Source organism: Lycium ferocissimum, chromosome 6 (genome assembly GCF_029784015.1).
Source record: "Lycium ferocissimum isolate CSIRO_LF1 chromosome 6, AGI_CSIRO_Lferr_CH_V1, whole genome shotgun sequence".
Lineage (NCBI taxonomy): Eukaryota > Viridiplantae > Streptophyta > Magnoliopsida > Solanales > Solanaceae > Lycium > Lycium ferocissimum.
Window position 1 is genome coordinate 14706953 of NC_081347.1, and position 15445 is coordinate 14722397.

At 38.0% G+C, this 15445-nt stretch overlaps 1 protein-coding gene across 1 annotated transcript in view; it reads left to right on the forward strand.

Moving 5' to 3' along the window:
* The first annotated feature begins 611 nt into the window (after positions 1–611).
* Positions 612–15445, forward strand: part of LOC132059394 (uncharacterized) — a 42116-nt gene continuing 27282 nt past the window's right edge. The window contains exons 1-4 of the mRNA XM_059452001.1: positions 612–794; positions 4699–4874; positions 4959–7142; positions 8889–8964. Coding sequence (XP_059307984.1) covers positions 4706–4874; positions 4959–7142; positions 8889–8964 — 2429 coding nt within the window. The 5' untranslated portion in view covers positions 612–794; positions 4699–4705. The remainder of the gene's footprint in view (positions 795–4698; positions 4875–4958; positions 7143–8888; positions 8965–15445) is intronic.

Here is a 15445-nt window from a genome sequence, read left to right on the forward strand (position 1 = left end):
ATTTTAATTTTACCAAAAGTATCATTTTAGTCTTCGTTAAATATTTATGAAACGAGAACTATAGAAAAAATGAAAATTAGCAGGAACCTGCATTTAGAGGTACAATTTTATTTATTTATTTCTAGAGTATGGTGTATTGGTGTTAACTTTTTGAGGTGTAATTCTGCAATTTTTTCTAAAATATTTTAGCATCTAGTACAACATTTTGTGTTGGATATTTTAAGATTTGACGTGACATTCTTAGTGTTTATGTTTAAATCTTTATTTCACTATTTTCATCAATTTTAACAAACATAAATTATTAAATATTTAACAGAGACTAAAAGTGTTAACTTCTTGTAAATTTAAAAGATCAAAATTATTCAGTATGTACATTTAAGACGCTATCTTAAACCTACCATCAGACATAAGAGACCATTTTTATAATTTTCTCGAAATAATCCTTTTTTTCTAAAAAACTAGGGGTAGGAGAATTTTCATGGCTCACTATATTGATTACCTGAACTTTTACCTTGTTCGGTTGTCCGTGAGGGTTGGATTTTCTCGAAATAATATCAAAGAGTCTCCTAACACACACACACAAAAAAAAAAAAAAAAAAAAAAAAAGGGAAAAGAAAAAAGCAACTGAATATATAATTACTGATAAATTACATAAAAATATAATTCTGAGATCGTGCAAAAGCCACCATTTCCTTGGTTCGAAATTGAGAGAGAGAGGGAGATAGAACAGAGAGAAGACTAATGAGAAGCAAAGCCTTCAAACAACCGATCGATTAAGACTTTATCCTTTTCAGGTTTTACCTTATTTTCTTCTTACTGTTTTTTCTCAAGTTATATGAGTTTGAAACTTTTCATAAAACTGCTAAGGCTTTATTCTTTGATTGTTTAATTTTGTATTTGTTTTTCAAGATTCTTGGTGAATCAAAGACCCTTTTGGAATCTGGTACTTGGGTCAATTTTAGTTTTTTTGATTTGGAAGATTGGATTGGTTAATATGGTGTATTGCAAATCTTGTAGCTGACTAAATTTGATTCATTTTTGAAGAGTTTGAAACAAATTTGCTGCATTAGAATTTCAACAACAGTGGGAATTTGATGTGGGGTTGGGCTAATTAGTTGAGAACTTGCAACAGTGGTAGTTTAGGATGGAGGATTGCAAATTTTGGAGCTAACTTATTACTATTATTTTTTTGATAACCGTGGTGTCCGGGCTAGCTTGTGACCACCTCGGCCAATTCCATGGGATACATGCTTCTTTTTTGATAACCGTGGCGCGCACCTCGACTAGTTCCACGGGGTATCTGCTGCCTCCCACCACCTGGTACCATACTATGCCCATCAAGGCTAGGACAAATGGAAGAAATAACCTAGTGTTTTTATCTCTGCTGGGATTTGAACCTCAGACCTCATGGTTGTCAAACCCACTTCTCACTGACAACTAGGCCACACCCTTGGGCGCCTGAATTTATTTGTTTGACTGGAGTCTTGTTTGGTCAGAGATTGTATGACAGAGTAGGGCTAGTTGTGAGATTTAGTGAAACCCTTGTTTTATAAAACCTCTTTGGACAAAGTATTGATTAGTGGGATTGAGCTTGTGAACTGTAGCAGAATGGATATAGAGGATAAATATAGCGGACCCAAACTAGTTTGTGATTAAGAGGCATTGAAGAATCTGATACCGAGTTGCTTCTTTTGAATTCAAGAGTAGGTAAGTTGACCTGTGGGTTGGGATCGATGAGATTATGACTTGAAGCTTGTTGAATGCAGAATTAATTCTATAAGCTTTAAGGGTCGTTTGGTTCGAAGACAAGTTATGCCGGGATTAGTAATGCTTGGATTAGTGATGATGGGATTAGTTATGCTGGCATTATTCCTTATCGACTATTTGATTTGTCGTGTATACACGCATTGCATAATTTCTAAATAGTACTGAATAGGGTGTATTATTATAAGTATAGTACTGGTATTGTTAATGGCAATGCTATGGCTTACTCTGTATAAGAATAATACTGTATAGGGTGTACAAGTAATACTGGTATTAGTTGTACTAGACGTAAAATTTGCAACCAAACATTGTACTAAAATTTAGTACCAGAATTATTCTACCTAATACGCCCTACTAAACGACCCCTTAGTGTTAGTATTAACACATTGAGGTTTGTGTGAGCTCAAATTGAAATCGATTTCTTTGATTCATATAATTAATTCACAGTAAACATACTGCTAAAAGTTTTCCAATGGCTTAGATCGTATGTGTTAAAAAGCATATCTAAGCTTCAAAGTGGCTTTAGCATGTTACCCTAGATTCAATTATAAAGCCACTAAGACTACATTATCCTCTGAGATTGACAATCAGTCATCTCATGTCGTATAGTGCCTAAATTCCTCTTTAACAGGTACCAAAACCCGATTGGAAATAATGTAAAAATCTAAAATAATAGGAAAGAAATTAATCAGCGTCCAATAAATTTACAGAAAGGAAGGATACAACAACACATACCCAGTCAAATCCCACAAAGTGGGTGTCTGGGGAGGGTAGAGTGTACGCAGACCTTACCCCTACCTTTGGAGGTAGAGATGTTTTCGGTAGACCCTCGGCACAAGAACAAGCAATTCAAAGCAGCATAAAAATAATCCATGGCAAACTCCTACTAAAAACATGATAAAGCTGATCTGATCGAAGAACAAGAAAGAACAAATAATAGCAGAAATCGAAAGACAAGGAACTACAAGAATAATACTACCACTACTAGTATGAAAGGATAACACTTAACTACTAACCTTTTGCCCTAATTCATCTCCTTCATAACCTCCTAGGTCCTAGCGAAGGTCATGTCCTCGGTAAGCTGGACCTGCGCCATGTCCTGTCTAATCACCTCTCCCCAATACTTCTCCAGCCTAACCCTGCCTCTTCTGAAACCGTCCATAGCCAACCTCTCACACCTCCGCACTGGGGCATCTGTGCAGCAACAATTCCCTTCGCAACTTTTAATTGTCTGTACCACTTCCTCTCAAATGAAGGGCTTTTGCAACCACATTTTTTCCTCTTTTGATTTTCTGGAGACATTTACCTTGATAGAACAGCAAACTGGTTCACTGTAAAGTTATTTGTAAGACTTGAGAATTTCAACTCTAATTTAGTTTTGATTATCCTTGATTTCCCTTGCAACCTTTAACTTGTCAATCTGACTGTATCTCGTGTGAGATTGGAAAACCTCCGAAGTGCTTTAGTCATAGACATCTCAACTTTTGTCACTACGATATCTCTATTTTGGCCATCCCTTTGTTTTCCTTGTTCTCCTCTCTTTTCCTCTCTTGAGCCGAGGGTCTTTCGGAAACAGCCGCCCTACCTTTCAAGGTGGGGGTTAGGTCTGCGTACACTCTACCCTCCCCAGAACCCACACGGTGGGATTATACTGGGCTTCTTGTTGTTGTTGTTCGCAGCCTTCTCTGTCATTTTTAGTTCAGTTAAATGTTTCTGCACTCTATTAGATTTCCAACATCCTTAGCCTTTCCTGTAAATCACTCTTCTTTTCTTTTTTCTATGTTACAAAATAGTTCACATTCCATTCTGGCGTTTTTGCTTCCACATTTTAAGCTTTTTTGGCAAAAGCATAATCAGGCCTCCCACTGACTTTCTGCCATCCTTTAACTATATCCGTGATACCTTGTACCTCCAATCACATATTTCCTTATTTGAAGTAAGATACCCTTTTTGTTTCGCTGCCTACATACCAATTCAGTAGGATGATCAGAGAGTATTTGAGGCAGGACTGATGGTTTGATAATGCTGTATCCACCATTGCATTCATTCGAATCAAGAGACCTATCAGTTCTTGATGCAGCTCCTAAATCATCACTTTTTACCTGTGATCATGTACGAAAACAAGTCCGCCTCAAGGTTATGAAAAAGTAGTGCTTTGGAGTAGGCTTGAAGTTGTTTTCAATTAAATTATTGCCATGTTGCTGTGTCCCAGAAGGCTAGATGAGAACGTAGGGGGATGATGTTCATTGTGCGGTCATCTAGACTCTGTTCTCCTTAATCGCGATACATGTATTTTGTGTTGGGTAGTGGTGAAAGTTGCTCCATGTTTCTTATAAGTATATTCTTTGATCTCATTCCACATATTCATATCATAAAATAAGTCAGCATTACAATTAGGAAAAGATGGGGCTTCTTTGGGTTAAGCTTATTTTCAATTATAGCCATTTTGTTGTCCATAAAGGATGGAGGAAAAAGTAGGGAGGGTGGGTGTCCAAGTCTTTTTTACTTTGCGGTCCTTAGATGGAGCAATTTGGACGTGCACTCCTTAATAGTGATATTAGGTGTGCCATTTCTCTTATTACCTATTACCTTCCCAATTGAATTCTATTTATGACCTTGTCTGCAACTGGAAAAGCATCTGCTATCATCTAATTGGTTCTAACTTTTCATGGGCATTTTTTTGATAGATAATGTTATTGTATTATTGATGTATGTCAGCAAAAAGAAAACACAGAGGGTAGTACATCCAAGATGGAACCATTACAGATTCTGAAAATTACTAAGAAAGTTAATCACGTCTTTGGTCTCTAACAAATTTCATGGGCGTTTTTGAACATATTATCATCTCTCTCATGAATTTGTTGCCTCCAACTCCCAATACGTCAATGGCTATCATTTCTTTTTGGCCTTTGCTTATTTTTTCCCTTTGCATAGGACTGGCATGGATTTTGCCTATGGTGTTGAAGATCCTGCAATACTGCAGCTGCAGAAATGGGGGTCCTCGCAAGTCCAAGTCAACCTGTCAGACTTTTGTGAAGGTTTTATCTCTCCAAGACGGGAGTTATTGGTGCTACTTTCATATCATTGTGAAGCTTTGCTGCTTCCATTGGGTAAATGTTAATATATTTAACTCACCTGTCGCTTCAGCAATGGAGATTTTGTATTTACCTCTAATAGATTCCTGTTCTTTGCAGGTAAAAATATTAAGGATCCACAAAGCTTTAAGAATTTCCACAATCAGGATGCTTCGGTTTCCTGCTCACCGGAGCGCATGGTACCTGGTAAAACAGAGTTAGGGGATGGTTTTGAGAGCACTTCTCAGTCAATTGAGACGGAGACGTGTAACCAAAAAACGCAGTCAGCTGATTTTACAGGATCTAACTCTTTCCCTTCTATTTCTGATGTAAGCACTGTGGCTTGGGGTATGTGTGAAGATTTATGTAGTCAGCATGACAGTGTTCCTTTCAAAGAACTGCTTTTCGTGTTAGGCGGTGAGGGGGTAACTGTCCATGCCTTTTGTCAACCTTATATGATGAGTGAGTTAATAACACCCATGGAACAAGATGATGTAGGTCAAGGATCATGGGTGGAGTGGGGGCCGTCAACAGCCTCAGCTCAACCATCGGGAGCTGTGTGTGACTCCACCATGCAGTCCAATGACTCCCTGGATGTCAGTGACATGAGCTGGTCTAGTGCAACTGGGGGAAGAGCGAATAGCTGTTCTATGGAGGGTCAAAAGGAGGTGTCATCTGAGAGTTTTGGAGTGAAAAGATGGTTGCGTACTTATTTGACTAAAGTTGAAACCATGAAGTCTGATGGAACAGTGTATACAAAGTTCCCAGATAAATCGTCAGTTCCTTCATCTGCTTCAGTTGTCTCATTTAGTAATTTTCTCAGTTGTCCACAGCTATTGGAGTTTCTATCTGATGGTTGTCCTATATCACATGACAAACAGAATGGTAATATCTCAGCTGAAGATCATGCAGACAGTATATCTACAGATTCCACACAGATGTCCCCTGATGCTCTAGTTGATCAGATGAGCAGTTCTTACAATTGTTTCAGAGTGTTCTCTAATGATGCACAATGCTTGATTGGGTTTGCCTTAAATACAAAGAAAAACGTTCAAATTAGCAGCACAAATATAGATGATGGAACAGGCTGTAAAGTTTTAGTTGCAGTGGCCAGGTTGATTAATTGGGGAATGCAGTGGGTTTGCTCGGTGACAATGGGCAAATGCCTTGAGGGCAGGCCAGCAATTGAGTGGCCAGAGTTTAGATTTTCTCATGCTTTTCTTATTTGTCTTAATGTTTCTGGCTTAGTCTCCATTTACATTGCATTAACCGGTGAACATATAGCATGTTTAGATCTGTTAAATGTTTGTGGAGTGTCTCCTTCCTTAGTATCTCAAGAACAAAAGAATTCATCTTTGAAGATTAGAGAAAGTTGTATTGAAGAGAAGAAATGTTGTCAGCTCATCAATCAAGCGGGAGATTTTGTTGGTAGAAGAAGGTTCAAAAGGCTTCTTGTCATTTCCCATTCCTTGACATTTTGTGTGATCGACGAATATGGTGTAACATATGTAATACACTTAGACGATCATATCCCAAAGAAGTATTGTTCACTTGAGAAATTACACCCTCGGTATCAACAATTGAGTGATGGAATGTTGGCTGCTTGGGAGGTAGGTGCCGCTGAAATTGGCTATCAAAGGGTCTTCTCCGATTTTTTCGGTGAGAAGGAACAAAGCAAATCATCCATTATTAGAGAGTCTTCTTTCGCTGATAATACACATGGGGAAAGGAAGTATGGCTCATATGGACGTAGCCTATCTGATGCTCTTGATGTAAATAAGAATAGGATTTTTGATAATAGATTACGGTCATGCCATAGCAGAAAAGTTTTCCTTGCTATAGATGGATCTAAAGAAGATGGCGTTGTTTGTTTTTCTCCTTTTGGAATCACTCGGCTAGTGAAGGGAAAATATTCTGAGGGAAATGGAAAGTGTCGACTTATTCATTCCAGTTTAAATGTAAACATGGCAATAAATGATGACAGCAGCTATAACATCCAAGGTTGGGATGCCATAGTGGACGAAGCTATAGGTTGTAGTTTCCACGGTTGTTTGTATTTGGTCACAAAGGACGGTATTGCTGTAGTTCTGCCTCGTCTTTCTCTTCCTTCAAATTTCTATCCGGTCGAAGCAATTGGTTACCAGCAGTATTCTTGTTATAGTGCTGGCTCAAAGTATGGAGTGCATAAGCTTCATGAGTTTGAAAGCACAAAAAGGCCTTTTTCTCCATGGAAAGTGGAGGTGTTGGATAAAGCTCTCTTGTATGAAGGGCCTGAAATAGCAGATCAATTATGCTTGGAAAATGGTAATTCTTTGAAGCTGAAATGAACCCTTTTACTAGCCTTCACATTTTTGCTCCCTAATGCTTCCAGATTAGTAGATAAATATGTCCCTTTAGAGTTTATTTAACCAATTGTCCATGTCCTACTTTTTACCTTGTGCTACTTGAATTTTACAGTTTGTGCACATGCTTTAGTTGTTAAATTGGTGAATCAGGAATACTTTTGTTGTTGTCTTTGGTAAAATCGAAAATTTGAAGTATCATAGCTATAGTAAAATTTGATGGGTTGCCTGGGCTGGGCTGCTACTTCGTGAAAAGAAAAAAGGACATGGAAAGGTGAAGTTACACCCAAGGATGTGGCCGTGGTCAATGAAATGGGTTTAGAGCCACGGGTCTCAGGTTCAAATCCCAGCAGAGACAAAAAAACACTAGGTGATTTTGATCTCATCTGTCCTAGCCTTGGTGGACAGAGTTACCTGGTACCTGTTGCTGGTGGGAGGTGGTAGGTATCTCGTGGAATTAGTCAAGGTGTGTGCAAGCTGGACCGGACACCACGGTTATCAAAAAAAAAAAAAAAAAAAAAAAGGTGAAGCTGTTCGAGGTTATAGAATCCACACACAAACAATAATAAGAACCACACCTTAAATACAAAAGACACACTGCCTTATGTTTGGACTTTTGTTATGTGGTGTTTAGGTGTAATTACTGGCAACTTGGCAGATTTATCCTCATTTAGCTAAGTATATTAAATAGTTACTGAATCATACTTTTTAGGCCTAATAAATGGTTCTACCAATTAATCTGTCAAACTAGGAGGGAATATCCCTTCCAAAGACTTATTGTCCCCACTGGGTTTAATCTAAAACTTCTGGCAATAGGGGATCCCAGAGGTAATTATATGAATTGTGGATGGGGCACATGGCAGTTGGTTCCCATACTTCTGGTCGGATCCATCTAATCTGAAACCACCTAATGAGCATCCCCCCCGGGGAAGTTGGACTTCTTCTCAATGTTTACTGCTTCTTCAGCAGTTCACTTGCATTTCAAATTTTACATAGATTCTTATTTAAACCTTATTAATTATTTGCACGGATTATGCTGGTGGGCACCATCCTTGTGCTTACTGATGGTAGTGAGACTTGCGTACTACGTGTTGTACTTTGGGAATATGCTGATTTCCATGTTCTCATCCTCTATGCTGTATGTTTTTGTGTCTAGATGAAGCTGCAATTCTTTTAGTATGGCTGATTTGCTTTGCATGTTTTACCTATTATAGGAAAATCCTTATTGGGAACACTATTGTCCTACATATATTCTTCCTCTTAACATGAATCTGCATGTTCTGTAGAAACTATAACAATGAGACTTATCAATTTATTGACAAACAACATACAGTTTATGCTTGAGATTTCCTTCAAAGATTGGTCATCACTGTGCAAAATCAGGTCTAGAGCAATTGACATCAGACAAACTGTGGTTCCCCAATATTTGTCCACAATCTCATGGATATAATCTGAAAACTTTATGCTATTCCTATATTTTGGAACTCAACATGACTAACTCATGCCCTTGTTATCAAATGAAGTTCTTTAATTATCAGAGAAAATATTTCTGCATAAGTATTCTAGGGTTATATGTTTTTGTACGGCGCTGGACAACGTCATGCCCCAACAGAAACAGCTGATTTTGGCTTAGAACCTTTTTCCTTCACTGGAGAAGAAGAATATCATGATATGTAGGAACTGTGATGGCCTTCCGCAAATTTTGCAGGATGGGACTTGAGTATTACGTGGATTCGGAACTTGCAGCTAGCACTGGAATACCTTAAATTCGAGGAGATTGAAAAGTAAGTTTGTGTAGCTTATTTTGAGCCTTATTAGTAGAGTGGCTATATAAATGAGTAGCATGTGGAAGTAAAGTGTCGGAGCATTTTAACTTAGCTGGCACTTCTCAAAAAAAATTTAGTGGGAAGATCCTTATCCCTCTGCCTTGTTTGCTCTTATTTGTTGTACCTGACACTTTTTTCGAAATGGAATTGTTGTACCAGAGTCTAAAAGGAACCTGAAAATCTTTCCAGGGTTTCGTAATTTTCGTTAGGCAAAATATGCTAAGAAATCAGAGAGCTTTAGCTAGTCTGTGCGTTATTTTTACTTAGACATACTTTTGAGGTCTAGATATTGTCTACAAATTTCTTTACCACCTTTACATTTTTTTTTTTTTTTTGAAAACAGTTGTAATGTTCTACTTTTGGGTATTGTCTCCAATTGAATAGATTGAGAAACTCTTTGGGTTAAAATGGGAGATTCACATCACCTCCTCATTTGTAAAATGGTTTTTGACTAGTTCCCAAGTTTGTTAGTGTTGAAGAGATAATTAAATAAAATAAAAATGTGCTCTCTTGCTTAAGCTTTTGGATGAGATGGTAATACATTATAACATGGTATCAGAGCGTATGGTTCAGCAGGATGAGTACGGAGATGTCAAGAGTTGATGGCATAAGACTTGGTTTATTGCCTTTCCGGTGCTTGGAGATGCCCCGCAAAAAGAAGCTAGCATATGGGCTTCCGTGGCCACAAGTACTCGGTCAATGTGGGTGGTACACATTGAATCTCCATATAAGCCCACGAGGTGAAGGGCCATTTAGAACTTAGTTCGAGGGGCTTGTTGATGGGGCATGTATAACTTAGTTCGAGGGAGAGATTGTTGGGTGTGCGAACAAAAAGCCCTACATTAGTCCCATATTGGTAGCTGAAAAAGAAAGGGAAGGTACATGTAAGGTGTAAGACTACACTTAATGGTGTGAGGCCTTTCGAAAAAAACTGTGTGGGCTTAGCTTAGAGAAGGTGCTGGCTTCGAGTCTCACAGCCATCCATTGTCAAAAGAATTTCCACGTACTTGCTCATGAAAACGAATCAGGTGCGCACGTGAGAGAACATGTTGAAGAGATAATTAAGTAAAAAGATCTTTAGGAGTTTAATAGTGCTCTTTGGTAGGAAAGTGGCTTTGGAGATTTGGAATAGAGTTGTATGCACTATTAAGAGAGGTGATAGCGAAAAAATATTGAGTTATAGAAAGGGGGTGGAGAACTAGAAACATTATGGAGAGGTGATAGTGAAAAAATATGGAGTTATATGGGGGAGTGGGGTGGGGGTGGGGTGGGGTGTTTGGGGGGGGGGACGGAGAACTAGAAACATTACTACTCCTTTTGGGCAAGGGTGGGCATGGTATGGTAGTTACCGAATTACCATACCGAAATCGAAATTTTCGTTCTGTGGTTTTGGTATTATGGTATTGGTACGGTTTTGGTATGCATGTTAAGATTTTTTGGTATTCGGTACGGTATTCAGTATTTATAAAATATCGAAATACCGAATACCGTCCCGAAGTATATAGTTATATTAGACTTTATCCCTACCTTTGTGGGGTAGAGAGGCTCTTTCCAATGGCTCAAACTAAAAGAAGAAATCGGAGCTGAGTTGCAAGAAAATAAGATGGAAAAATAACAGAATACAAAGCACATGGAGCAACAAATAGTAATAAACACTAAAGAAAGGAAGCTACGCGATCACTAAATAGTAGTACTAATAAGGAGAGGCAAAGGGGAGGCTATATTATTATAATACTAACAAATATATAAAATAGTATTAATACAAAGCTAAATGTTTAGATGTTGGAACTTTGACTACTCCATCTTGATTGTTGATTAACGAATGAAATTCTAGTACTTTCTTTTGAATATTTTTATATGTAAGGTGTTAGTATGATATAATTTGAGACTTTTTTTTGATTAGCCGAAATCATAATTTTCTATTATACGAGTATATGTAAGTCGAAGTCAAACAAACTATGGTTACTGATTTACCTATGGCAAAATACCGAAACTGAACTTAAAAATACCGAATCATACCAAATTAAGTAGGTACGGTAATGGTATAGTATTTTTAAAAACCGAAAATCGAAATTACTGAATCAAAGTTTTCAATACTGTATCATGCCCACTCCTACTTTTGGGTGCAGTCTTTGGAGAAATATCTTGAAGGGGTGGAGAAAATTAGTAACTTTCAAGGTAGGGATGGGAGTAGGGTTAGTTTTGGGGGGCACAAATGGTTTGGGATAACACCTTGAGAGCCACATATCCAACAGTCATAGTATTTCATGCCAAAGGAGATGACAGCCCAACAAATGTGGAAGATGCAAGAAGCAAATGCTCTTTCGAATCTTCAATTTAGAAGAAAGCTTCAGGATTTGGAGATAAGAGAAATTGCAAAACTTGCTTGAGACGCTCTACATACAAACTCTATCCTTAGAAATTCAGGATTCTTGGAGATGGGAATTACGGAATGGAGGTCGTTTCTAAGTAAAGTCCCGTTCAAAGATGCTCACAGGAAATGAGACGGTTTTCCCGCACGATTCTGTTTGGATCTCCAGGGTGCCGAGAAAGATATGTTTCTTTGTATGGCTGGCTACTAGAGGAGCAATTTTGATAGCAGAAATCTTAGGAAAATGAGGATCACCTATATTAATTTGTGCTTTATGTGAAAAAACTGGGGCGAGGATGTGGATCACCTTTTACTACATTGTCAGGTTGCCTCAAGGTTATGGTGAGTGATTCTGAGATGGTTTGAACTATTGTGGACCATGCCGGGATGATAAAGGACGCTTTGTTCAGTTAGGCTTTTAGAAAACGGAAGAGAGGCGCAACGCATAGGACATTGCTTCGTTAGCTTTTATGTGGGTAGTGTGGAGAGAAATAGATGAGGTTTTGAAGAAATGGAACATGATTTTGTATACTTGAAGAATAGCCTTTTATCCCGCATTCTTTTTAGTGCACCAATAAGATTCCTAGTTGTACAGATGAATGGGTGTCCACTGTAAAGAACCAGTTATTTTTGTAGGTTTTTTTTTTTTTTTTTTTTTGGGTATACTACATGTATAGGGGAGTTTTTTGAGTTTTTCCCTTTTATTAATGAAATTATTCCGTACTTGATCAAAAAAAATAATTAAGTGAAAAACAAAAATATGTTCTGTCTAACAACTTAAGCTTTTAGATGAGCTCATAACACACTATTGTTGTTAGTGTTAGTTAATTAGCATGATTTTAGGATACTTTATTTTTCCTTTTCCTAGCGTAATAACTAATTATAGGAATAAAATAATTTCTTGTGTTGTAATTGATTGTATTTCCTTAATCAGTTAGAATTCACTTGTATAAATCCCTTTTGTGGGTTGTTCAGACATAGTGAAATACAAAGAAGAGACGACTTTCTTCTTTCTCAAATTCTACAAGGTATGAGACCCTGGTGCTACAGCCGGACGAGTGGTCAAGTGGACACCCTTCGCGGAAAATTACATTGTAATACTGTATATGTAGGTCAAATTCTGTCGTTTTTGAATATATATATTTAATGTTGAACACCCCTAGACATGAGCAAATCCTTTGGTGCGATGGTGAGGGTGTTCAAAGTCCGCCAGTAGGTTTCGAGTTAAAAACTAGGTATTTGGCCCCGCATCTTAATTATTTTCCTTCATTTTAACAAGTTCGAAACTCAAGCTACAGACTACAACTCTAAAAAATTTAAATATTTGCAAGTTCCTTAATATTATGAATGGGAAAAGGGTCATATTTGCCCCTTTATCATTGAAAAAGGTTTAATATTGTCCTCCGTTATACTATTGGTCCATATATGTCCTTAATGTTATACTATTAGTTCATATATGCCCTTAGGGTTAGTTTGGTATGCTGGACAAGCATAAATAGTCATAGGATAAAAATTAGTACTATCTATCCCTTGTTTGTGGGATTTAACTGGGTATGTTGTTGTTGTTGTTGTTGTTATCCCTCGTTGGTTACTAATCCCTGGATAAGTTATACCAGGATTAGAAATCGTAACGGGAAAAGTTATGCATGCCAGATGGTGGAGTAATCATACCAGGATTAGTTGCCCTTGGATAAAACGATGAAAATGACAAAAATACCCTGAGGTCCCTCAAATCCTTTTTCTACTAAAAAGGTGGAGGGTATTTTTGTATACACAACTTCTTCGTAGAAATTATGCAATGTTGCAACAACAACAACATACCTAGTGTAATCCCATAAGTGGGGTCTGGGGAGGGTAGAGTCTACGCAGACCTTACCCCTACCTTGCGAGGTAGAGAGGCTGTTTTCGAAAGACCGTCAGCTCAAGAGAAAGCATGACAAAAAAGGTCTGACAAGGATTGATGAAAGTATAGAAGCCATGATAAAATACTATAGATAAGCATTATGAAGAAAAGTAACAGTAACTGCAACAGCCTAATGCAAGTTTCAACTTTTGATAAAATGCTTTAGATACGCGTGGCAAAATACCTTAGATAAGCATTATGAAGAATAGTAAACAGTAACTGTAGCAGCCTAATGCAAGTTTCAACTTTTGGTAAATTTGAAAAAATTTGTAACAAGTAGTAATAAAAGAACAAGGAATACTAGAATACTAAAATAATAAATATGAGGAAACTAATACTAATCCTACTGGTAAGGAAAAGCAAAATGCGAATCTACTCATTACTAGCCTTCTACCCTAATTCTCGACCTCTACACCCTCCTATCTAGGGTCATGTTGGTAAGCGGAAGACTTGCCATGTCTTGCCTGATCACTTGTCCCCAATACTTCCTTGGCCTACCTCTACCTCTCCCCTAGCCCTGCATCGCCAGCCTCTCACACCTCACCGGCACCTCTGTGTCTCTTCTCTGGACATCGCCGAACCATCTCAGCCTCGCCTTCCGCATCTTATCCTCCACAGAGGCCACTCCCACTTTATCCCAAATATGTTCATTTCTGTCCATATCTCTCCTAGTAAGCCCACACATCCATCTCAAGATTCTCATTTCCGCAACTTTCACCTTCTGGACATGAGATTTCTTGACTGGCCAACACTCCGCCCCATGCAACAGCTCCCGTCTAACCACTACTCTATAGAACTTACTTTTAAGTTTGGTGGCACCTTCTTATTACACAGGACACCAGATGCGAGCCTCCATCTCAACCACCCCGCTCCAATACGATGTGTGACATCCCTGTCAATCTCCCCATCTCCTTTTCTTAGTAGTATTATTTAGCTATCACGTAGATCCATACTCGTATGTGTGTATTATTATGTGTTGCTTCATTTGTTTATCTTGATAATTTTTGTTGTCTTGCATTGACTATGTTTCTTTTGAGCCGAAGGTCTACGAAACCACCTCTCTATCCCTCAAAGGTAGAGGTAAGGTCTGCGTACATCCTACCTTCTTTAGACCTCACTTGTGAGATTACATTGGGTATGTTGTTGTTATACTAGTACCAAGATAACGAACCCTAGCATACTTAATTCCACTTTTTTTTTTTTTTTAAATCCCAGCATAACTTGTCTTCAAACCAAACGCCCCTTTAAAGTTATAGAAGTGGCTCAAATTTACCCTTCCTCCGTTAACCCCATCCATTTTAGCCAAAATGGCATGCCAACTTGCCACATCAACCTTATTAGCCGATCTAACTTGTTTGTGACTGAGGTGGAGTTGGTTTTATTGGGGTTAACTACGATGAGTTGTGCCACTCGAAGCAAAGCAGTTACTAGTTGATTGAGCGACAAAGGGGCAGCAGAAAAGTAATTTTACTAATCGATAGATAGCTATCCTGATTTCTTAGAGCTGTCAATATGGGCCGGCCTAACCCAGACAGGCTAGCCCACATGGGCTTTGGAATTTGAAGGGCAGGCGGGGCTGGCCCATCAAATGATGGGCCTTAAAAACAGCAAGCCTGACCAGCCCTACACAGGCTGTGGGCCGGGCCAGCCCACATTTTTTATAGAAGTATTTTTTTTGTAATTTTTTTAATTAAAATTCTAATCTATAAATGCTAACATAATATTTACAAGACAATATTACATGGTGTTGCCACTTGCTACTCGAGTCTCAAATCCACAAATAAAATAATTCTAATAATACTTATTTAGTACTAATTTTTCAATGCTTTCGATTGCTAATAATGCGCATTACATAAGAAATTTTCGTATTGGTTTGTTAATTTCACTACAATTTAAGCTGCATATGGTGTTTTCTTATTGGTTTGCTTGTCTTAGAACAAGTTTGCTGGTTTTTTAAATCAAGTTTGGCTTCAAGTAAAAATTTGGTTGTATGACTTCAATCTGAAAATCTCTACCATTCTTTGCAAATATCTTGGATACAACCGTACAAGAAAACGATCTTGTTGGACAAAAAGCTTTTGCGAAACTGAATAACTTTTACATTGTTAACATATTATAACTGATATTACTCGAACCAAATAGCTAATGAGTAACAATGCAACTAG